General features: G+C 45.0%; 1 protein-coding gene and 1 long non-coding RNA gene across 2 annotated transcripts in view; one reads left to right on the top strand and one right to left on the bottom strand.

Annotated features, from left to right (window-relative positions):
* Nucleotides 1-6631, top strand: part of LOC109316225 — a 16678-nt gene extending 10047 nt beyond the window's left edge. The window contains exons 2-3 of the long non-coding RNA XR_002102766.1: nt 4608-4879; nt 5568-6631. This is a non-coding gene — a long non-coding RNA (uncharacterized LOC109316225). The remainder of the gene's footprint in view (nt 1-4607; nt 4880-5567) is intronic.
* Nucleotides 1-10079, bottom strand: part of CASR (calcium sensing receptor) — a 125290-nt gene that overhangs the window by 5152 nt on the left and 110059 nt on the right. Inside the window, exon 7 of the mRNA XM_019544129.1 lies at nt 7769-7892. Within this exon, the coding sequence (XP_019399674.1) occupies nt 7769-7892 (124 nt within the window). The remainder of the gene's footprint in view (nt 1-7768; nt 7893-10079) is intronic.

Genomic DNA, 10079 nt, shown 5'->3' on the forward strand with positions numbered 1-10079 from the left:
TTGCACTTGTCAGTGTTGAATCCCATCCTATTCTCGTCCACCCACCCCATAACCTGTCCGGATCTAGTTGTAGCCTGTCCCTCCCTTCTAGTGTGCCCACCTCTCCCCACATCTTAGTGTCATCTGCAAATTTGAACAAGGTGCTTTTCACCCTCTTGTCCAAGTCGCTGACAAAGATGTTGAACAGGACTGAGCCCTGGGGAACCCCACTGTCCACATCCCTCCAGGTCGAAAATGACCCATCTGTCACCACTCTCTGGGTGCGACCCTCCAGCCAATTTGTGACCCATCTGACTGTGTAGGCATCGACACCACAGTCGCCTCATTTTTTAATGAGAATGGGGTCCAGAAAGACTATGTCCACCGCGACACCTGCGTCCAAGGATTTTGTGACCTGGTTGTAGAAGGCCACCATGTTGGTCTGACAGGACCTGCCTCTAATGAACCTATGTTGATTGTACCTAAGCATAATCTTCCCTGCTGGTCCCTCGCAGATGTGCTCCTGGATAATTTTCTCAAAGAGCTTCTTCAGGACTGAGGTAAGACTAACGGGCCTGTAGTTTCCTTGACTTTAGCAAGGCTTTTGATACCATCTCCCACAGCATTCTTGCAAGCAAGCTGAGGAATTATGCATTGCATGAATGGAGCTTAAGGTGGACAGAAAGCTGGCTGGATTGTTGGGCTGTATGGGTAGTAATCAAGTGGAGTGCTTTAGGGGTCAGTCGTGGGGCCAGTTTTGTTCAACATCTTTATTAATGGTCTGGAAGATGGGATGGTTTGCACCGTTACCAAATTTGTGGTTGACACCAAACCAGGGGGTGTAGTAGATACACTGGAGGGTAGGGCTAGGATTCAGTGTGACCTAGACAAATTGGAGGAGTGGGCCAAAATAAATCTTATGAGGTTCAGTAAGGACAAGTGCAAAGTCCTGCACTTAGGATGGAAGAATCTCATGTACCACTATAGCCTGGGGACTAACTGGCTAAGCAGCAGCTCTGCAGAAAAGGACCTGGGGGGGTTACAGTGGACAATAAGCTGGATATGAGTCAACTGTGTGCCCTTGTTGCCAAAAAAGCTAACAGCATACTGGGCTGCATTAGCAGAAGTGTTGCCAGCACATCGAGGGAAGTAATTATTACACTCTATTCTCCATTGATGATGCCACATCTGGAGTACTGTGTCCAGTTTTGGGCCCTCCACTATAGAAAGGATGTGGACAGGTTGGAGAGAGTTCAGTGGAGAGCAATGAAAGTGGTTATGGGACTGGAGCACATGACTTCTGAGGAAAGGCTGAGGGCACTGGGTTTATTTATTCTGCAGAAGAGAAGACTGAGAGGGGATTTCATAGCAGCCTTTAACTACCTGAAGGGGGGTTCCAGAGAGGATGGAGCTAGACTGTTCTCAGGGATGAGAGATGAAAGAAAAAGGAGCAATGTGCTCAAGTTGCAGCGAGAGGTTTAAGTTGGATGTTAGGAAAAACCTTCTTACTAGAAGGTTGATGAGAAACTGAAACAGATTACCTAGAGAGGTGGTGGAATCTCCAACCTTGGAGATTTTTAAAGCTCAGCTTGACAAAACCCTGTCTGGAATGATCTAGTTGGGAATGGTCCTACTTTGATCAGGGGGTTGGACTAGATGATCTCTTGAGGTCCCTTTCAACCCTAATTTTCTATAATTCTATGATCCTATACCCCCCTGCTCTTTTTGTTCTCTCATCTTTCTCTCTCTCTTCTCCCCCCTCCCCCAAGTCCTCTCTCTCAGCTCCTTCACATATATCTCTGTCATCATCACTGTGGCATCTAGGTCATCCTGGTTGACTTGATGGCAAATGGTTGATATCAAAGAAATGTGCCTGCTTCTTTAGCTGCATTGGATTCCCACTTTATACCATATGGAGGTGAATCCAAGACTATAAACAGATCAGCCACAGACAACAATCAGTGCCCCAATTCCTTAAAAACCTAAAGCCCTTTCATCTTATATGAGAATGGCAGGGGGAAGAGAGTTCTGACTAGCTAGTGATTTCTCAGTGAAGTTCCTCTTATTCTACCCAACAATGTCTCCCATAAAAGCATGAAGAGGAAAAACTGGTATGTCACCCAGATAGATGCAGCCAGACTTCTATTATGTGTCTGAGTAAAACATTTGGTGATATTCGGCTGACCAAGCCTCCCTCTACTGGCTGACCTGGATAGAGGCCTGAAACTCATAGAGTTCCTTTTTGATCAGATGAGGCTTTTGCTTTTGGTACCTGACTTCTGCCTTTGTTGGGGAACTGTGGTGGAGGGGGGATTCCTAGTAAGGTTACAATTTATACCTTAGACATCAGCACTACAGAGGCATTGGTATGAACTAGCAGAGACCTGTGCGGTCTACCATGCAAATGACTCTACCAATTGCCTTCTAATTTATTTATTTCAGCATGTGGTCCTTACACTGGAGTGAGAGCTTTTATGATGCACTGATATTAATAAAACAATTAGTGAGGATTAACCAATGAAGGCAGAAAAGTTTGAGCTCTGTCTTTTTAGAAAACAGATGAGATCACTGGCTAGGTAGTGCCCACCCAAGAACTTTTTCATTTCTGTTGCTGGTGGAGATTATTCTTTAAACGTTGGTTAAAGTAACAGAAGATGTTACAAAACAAACAGGGAGCCACAAAGTTTATTAACAAATGCTTCTCTCTGACATTTCTGTATTAACGTTACTTATTTTTTCCTAAGATGTTTATGTGACAAAATATGAACTGATAAAAAGACATTGTCAGAAGCCCATTCCTTTAGATCACAGTGAACCATTTTTAGGTATTTCACTAACTTATTAATTGTAAAAGATTGTACTCTCTTTTTACAGCACCTTTCACCTGAAAGGCATTTGCAAACTTATGCATGTACAGAGGCAAATTCACATACTAATGACCACGTGGGCAACTTTGGGTTAGAGAGAGGCAGTTGTTAAGATCAAGATCATAAGAACTGCCATTTACTGGGTGGTCCATCTAGCCCAGTATCCTGTCTCACGAAGTGGCAGAGAGTGGATGCTGGGGATGAAGGTGAATAGGGCATGTCCAGAATTTTCCGCCCTTGCTTCTTTCCCAGTGCAGCTTCCAGCATTCAGAGTTTTGGAGAATTCTAATTCAGAGGCTACATCCCTATTTACCATGATGGACCTTTCCTTCATACATTTGTCTAATCTCCTTTTGAACTGGGTTAAATCATCATTCTCTACAACATCCTGTAGCAATGAGTTCCACAAGTTAATTACACACTGCTTGTAAAAGAATTTCCTTTTGTTAGTTTTAAACCTGCTACCTAATACACAGGTGAGAAATACTAAATAATAAATATCTACCTACTTCCTCTGCCCAATACGTTATTTTGTATTTTTTTATTTTTTCATGTTCTCCCAGTCATTTCTTTTTAAGTTGAAAACTCCTAGCCTATTTAGTCTCTTCTCATATGGAAACCCTTCTGTACCACAATCATCCTATCTGCTTTTCTTTGTATCTTTTTCTAGTTCTCCTGTATCCTTTTTTTGAGGTGGGGGAACCAAAACTGCAGGTAGTATTCAAGATATGGATACACCGTAGATTTATTAAAGAGACATAATGATGCTTTCCATTTTGTTTATAATTCTCTTCCTTATAATGCTTAACATTTAATTTGCCTTTTTAAATGTAAGTATGTATTTATTTATTTGTCAGAATTATTTTGTCCTTCCCAACAATGGCTTACAGCACTTTTCAAAGATGCCCAGGCTATGGAGGCTGACAGGCCTCAAGCAGGAGGGAGTTATAAAGCTGAGGACTAACTACTGAGAACAACTTCCCACATGTTGTCAGCAAGTGGACGTGATGCACTGTGGTACTTATAGAAGGCTGCTCTTGGCTGACCTTAGGGATCAAAATGGGGCATGAGAGAGAAGGTGGTTCCTTAGGTACATATGGTCCAGACCAGAGCTATCCAACTGATGGCCTGTGGACTGCATGAGTTAAAGTTGTGGTCCCTGGGTTCCTGCCTGGCTGCTGCTCCCTACATTGCTCTAGCTGGAACAGCAGTCAGACTTTCTGGGCTTCCCTTCCTTTCTTTGGTTTCCGCTTTCTGTCTCCACTTCAGGGGCCAGGGTGGTGAGTGAGTGGTATTAGGAGCTGAGGGTAAGCACATGACTTACACAGTGCAGGGGTGGGAACAGTGCTGTATGTTGGGGATTGGGCCTGCATGATGCAGCAGTGTAGGGGGGGTGGCACTTTGTGCACCGGTAAGGGGAAGGTGTCAGTAAGGGCACAGCTGTGGTTTGGAGGGGGAATCATGCTTGTGTACCTGCATGTACCTGTAGAGGGGGATTGCACTCATATGCCTGCACTTTGCAGTGGAGGGTAGAGATTGTGCTCATGAATTCTGCAAGAGTTCTTCACAGTATTCTTTGGTTTTTGCCATTCTGAGTACTTATGTGTCAACTGCAAACTTGGCCAACTCACTATTAACCCCCCTTTCCAAATCATTTATGAAGATATTAAACATCACAGGTCCCAAGATGTCCTTTTGGGATCCCACTGTTTACTTTTCTCCATTCTGAGAACTGACCACTTATACCCACTTTTTCCTAAGACAATTTCTGATCTACAAGTGGACCTTTCAGCTAATGCCATTAAGAGCCTTTGATGTGGACTTTTGGATAACAAGAAAGGTAGGTACAGGAAGTGAATGAAGAAGGGTGCTGTATCCAACTGAAGTTTCAATGTATTTTAAAGAGGTAGTCTAAAATCAACCATCAGAATTTTGCCAGGATACCAACAATAACACCCTAAATCTTGAGAACGGTGCTGCAGGATGTTTATTGCAAATAGTTAGGGCTTCTGTCATCTCTCATTCTACAAAAGGTAAATATTACATCCATATTGATCTAAATAACACTTAAATCAAGCAACCTGTCTCATACCTTCTACCCACCTTTACTTACTGATATGTTGAGAAATGTTGTTCAAGAAGAGGTTGAATAGGCGTTGGACATACAGTTGTGCCTTTATTCATAGAGAAGCATGAAGAAGTAGAGGTGGAAGGAACCTCAATAGGTCATCTAGTCCAACACCCTGACTGAGGCACGGGGTGTTCTACTATGGGTATTTTCTATACGTATGGACTTTGTTGGTTGTCCCGCGGGGCCAGGAGAGAATTCCACCCCAGAAATATTGGGTGGTGGCTGCAGCCAAGCCTGGGGACTTTGCTGGGACTTAAATCTGGAGATTTCTGGCTAAAGGGTTTTCCCCCTCCACTCAGGGTCAGACCAATTGCCTTAGGTGGGTTCAGGAAGGACTTTTATCCCATTGTCAGATTGGTATGGACTGTGGAGGTTTTTGCCTTCTTCTGTGGTGCGGGGGTGTTGCCCTCTTTCTGGGCTCTCTCAAGTGTATTTTAATAAGTTTTGCAGCAGCAGGATTTTGGCTGCCATGGCCTTCTTGCTTTATATGGGGCAAATTAGGTTGTGTGATGATTATGTGGTTGGATCGTTCCTTTTGATGCTCCGTTACTTTTTTTTTCTTTTTTTTTGGATGGGTTTTATTCTGGCAGGGAAAGGGCAACCATCTGGCTTGCAGAGGGGCTGGGTGTGGCTTGGCTTATTGCACTCTGCCCTGGGGATGGTGCTGGAAGGGCCCTTCTCCCCAGGGCTCCATCTCTTTCTAGAAGCTGGGGGAGCAGATATAAGCAGGGGAGCTGGAGAGTGCACATGTGGGTATGTATGCCTGTGTGAGTGCCTGCTGGCCTGCTGGAATCCACCACAGCCTGCTGGGGTGAAGCCCCAGAGAGTGGAGACAGAGGCAGCCATCCATGTGGGGTCTGCGGGCTGGAAAGGCATGAGCAGTGAGGCAGGGGCAACCTGCTGAGGCCAGCAGAGAAGCTGAGACCTCAAGGGACGGGTTGGGGGTGGAGTTCCCTGCAGAGACAGTAATGATTCTGGCCTGCTGCTGGAACCGTCCGTGGTCTGAGAAGTAAGCACTGACCAGGGGTGAGAATGAACTGTTAGGAGTTAGGATGTTTTAAACCTTTATTTTGTCTTCTCAGTCACATGGTAGCTTTTTTCCTCCTAATTATTAAAGCGGGGGGTGGGGAGCAGGGAGGATTATCCCTGAAATGTAGTTATTCTTTAATTGGGTATCTTGCCTCATGGGGTATTTGCACTCACATAGCCTTAGCTAACTCTGGGTCCCATCACAGGGTGATACATTTTGTGCTGTGTCTGGGTTGACTGTGTTGTTTTGCTAAGGAATGATTCTGCCTCTGGCACGGGGCTGGAAATTCAAGAACCTTTCAACACACTCTCAAACAAACATAATATTTTTCTATTTGCTTTGTCGTGTGTATGGTTTGATCAAACTCCCACTAGAGTCAAAAGCAATCTCTCCAACAGACTCCCATTTGACTTGAATTGTGCCTGGGGGCCATATCAATCTGCTACATTAGTCTCCCCGAGAAGATACTTCAGCTGGTCCAGGAAAAAGAAATGTTCACCTGGGCATAGCGAACACTGGGCTGTTTGATTATAATGGATTCTTCTACAGAATGGAGTTTATGACCTGCTAAAACATGGAATAAAATTTTGAAAATCAAGAGTAAAAACCTTAATGACTAATGAATCTGCAATTGGGATATGGAGTACTTTCCTTCTCCAGGTTGTGGAGGGGCCTAAAGTTATAGTCACAGTGTAGTGGTAAGAATCAGCAAGTCACACTCCCAGGATTTAATCACAGTTCTGCGAGGGCTCCTTCAATTTATATGGGTTCTTTATATGTGAATTCACTCTTATGCGATGAGCATATTTAGACCCATAATTTGTTACATGCAAGGTAAATTTGCTCTTATGTGATCAACATAGATGCCTCCACCCCACAAGCAGGTAAGTCTGTGGCAGGAGAGGAAAGGGCCATGGCCCCACTCACCCCAGCCCCAGCTGCAGTGGCCCTGGGAGCACCCGACACCAGCTGCCTGCACCAGGGCATGGCGCAGCCCAGAAGCAGAGGTGAGTAGGGACAGGTGGAGCACGGTAGCCTAGCGGCTGCAGGCAGTTGGTGCCAGCTGCTCCTGGGGCTGCTGCAGCTGGGGCTGGGGTGAGTGCCGGTCTGTTCTCTCTGCTTTGCTGCCTTGTGCAGCCCCAGAGGTGGCACCCTTCCCCCACCCCTTCCCTAGTCCTTTCCTCACCACCATGGGAACCCCTATTTGTACGCTGTAAAGTGTGTTCACTTTATGCGCCCTTCTCCGGGAACACATGTACAGCATACATCGAGGGAAACCTGTATGGCCTTGAGCAAGACTTTCCTTTCTTTCTACCTACACATTCCTATCAAAAAGAGCAATCAGACTGATGCAGCTCTGAGATGGCTGACAGCAGCATCAGTAGGGGCTGGAGACTGAATTCCCCCATACTATTTATAAAGGGTCCCTCCAGCCCTGTGATGAAGATGATGGGTAGGTAGGGAGGGCTTATGAGGGGGATGCCTCTTGTCCTGCTGTATGAGGTACACCTGTTCTTTAGATTCTGACAGCTTTTATCAGTGCTAGGTTCACTCAGAATTCACCAAAAAGAGAAAAGAAGTTAAGTGGCTTTATGTAGTTTTCTTAGAGAATAGTCTTTTAGGTGTTCTGCATTGCTTCTACTCATTAGTAATCTAAAAAACGAAACAAAATAGCTGGAAATAGATTGCACTTACAAATAGTGCCCACTAAGAGGCTCACTTGATATTGTGGAAACAGGAGAACAGCTTTCTCTCTATTACCTGTTTCATCACTGTATTCCCCATCTGGGCACTCCACACATTCAAAGCAACACGTAGGCTCTCCCTCAATGATGCCTTTCCTGGTGCCTGGGAGGCAATCCCTGCTGCAGTTGGAGAATGGCACCTGTAAGGAAAAAAAGGGAATCTGGTTAAACATGTGAAAAGGACTTGGGGACACTCCACTATATGGTGAGCAGTTGCAGGATGTGCTAGGATTAAGCTATACTGCCATTAGCCATGCATACATTCTTGGAAAGATATCTATCCTAAGATTTCTCAATCACATCAGGGTTCTGACTGTAGTCCTACAGACCTATCATTCAGAGGACTGCCAAGGAACTCTTAAGTTATGTTGGGTATAGCCATGTAAAGCAGTTGCACTGGGCCATGATCCCCTGGTGAGTGACTAGGGCATGAGGTCTGGATGCTGACTGTGGGGCGGCCATTGGAATGGAGGTGGTAGGGTTTTGCTGTGGTTTTAACACCACAGAGTGGGAATGAGGACCCAGCTCAACATGCCTCAAAGTGGGAGAGTGGGGTGAGTGCTTGGACTCAAGCTATGACCTGATTGACAACACAGAAACCTGGTGGGAAAGCTCTTATAACTTGAATGTCAATGGGGTTGGGAGAAAGGTGGTGGTGTTGCCTTGTATGCCAAAAACACATATACTTCTTCCCTGGTTTGGGAGGACGAAGATGGCAAAGCAGAATGCATTGGAGTACAGATGAAAGGTGAAAGATTTATTACAGCCCCCCAAATCAGGAAAAGGAGGTGGATGAAGCACTCTTCAGGCAGGTAACAAATCTATCCAAAAGCTATGGGATGGTACTGATGGAAGATTTCAATATTCCAGACATCTGCTGGAAGAATCATTCAGCCAAACATAAAATGTCAAGCCAGTTCCTAACTTGTGTGGAGGACAATTTTTTATTTCAGAAGGTTGATGATACAACTAGAAGATTGGATTGTTTATCTTGGAATTAGTCCTGACCAACAGATGAATTAATGGAGGATGGGAAAGTGATGGGTACTTTGAGAGGAAGCAATCACGATACGATAAAATTCCAGATCCTAAGACAGGGAAAGCATGAAATCAGCAAAATTAGGATCCTAGATTTCAAAAATGTGGATTTCATCTGACTCAAGGACTTAATAGGCACAGTGTCATGGGAGGACAGACTGAAGGATAATAGTGCCTAGGAGGGATGGTAAAGGGCACAGTATTGGAAGCCCAACAAAAAACCGTCCTGGCACAATGAAGCACAAGAATAGCCAGAGACCAATGTGGTTGTACAAGGAGCTTCTAAAATGCCCCACATGCAAAAGGAAAGAATACAGGCAACAGAAGAATGGGCAGGTCACCACGGTAGCATACCAGGAAATAGCCAGAACCTTCAGGGACAAAATCAGGAAGGCTAAGATAAAGAATAAGCTCCACCTGGCAAAGGAGATTAAGGACAAGAAGAAGAGGTTCTATAAGCATGCTGGCCAGAAAAGAAGGATCAAGGAAGCTGTATGTCATCTGTTAACAAGCCAGGGGGAACGTCTAACTGAAGGTGCAAAAAAGTTGGATCTACTCAACAGCAACTTTGCCTTAGTCTTCACAAAAAAATCAAGTTCCAGCCACACACCTAATAAGGATTAACTCGATAAGGATGGGGGCAAGCTGAGGAAAGAGATAATAAAAGAGATGAGGAAAGAGATAACAAAAGAGTGCTTTTGTGGAGTCTCAATGAATTCAGGTCAGTGGGGCCAGATTAATTTCATCCCAGAGTACAGGAAGGAACTGGCAGAGATCTTGGAGCATCTTCTTAAAGTTGTGGGAGATGGGCCACATGCTAGAGAACTAGACAGAGCCACGGTAGTGCCCTTCTTTTAAAAAGGCAAAAAGGAGGACCTTGGGATCTACTGACTGGTTAACCCCACCTGAATACCTGGGAAGTTACTAGAGCATATACTAAGGAAGACCATTTATTAGGATCTGGAGGAGGAAAGGCTGATCACAAGAAGCCAGCTTGAATTTACGCAAAACACATCTTGTCAAACAAATCTCATCTCCTTCTTTGACAAAGTAACTACAGGCAACCCCTGCTTAGTGCTCTTAATTGGATCCAAAAAACTGAGCATTAAGTGAAATGAACGTTAAGTGAAACCTAAAGTTTTGACAACTCAAGATGGTGACTGCTGTGTGAAGGCGGCAGTTGCAGCATGCACACAGCCAGCCTGGCAGCTTGGAAAGCAGCATCTGGCTGGTAAGTCTGTTGTGGGGAAGGGGTGGGGGTGGGGGGCAGATCAAGGCCCCCATGGTGA

Source organism: Crocodylus porosus, unplaced genomic scaffold, assembly GCF_001723895.1.
Source record: "Crocodylus porosus isolate Cpor-Errol unplaced genomic scaffold, CroPor_comp1, whole genome shotgun sequence".
Classification (NCBI taxonomy): domain Eukaryota; kingdom Metazoa; phylum Chordata; order Crocodylia; family Crocodylidae; genus Crocodylus; species Crocodylus porosus.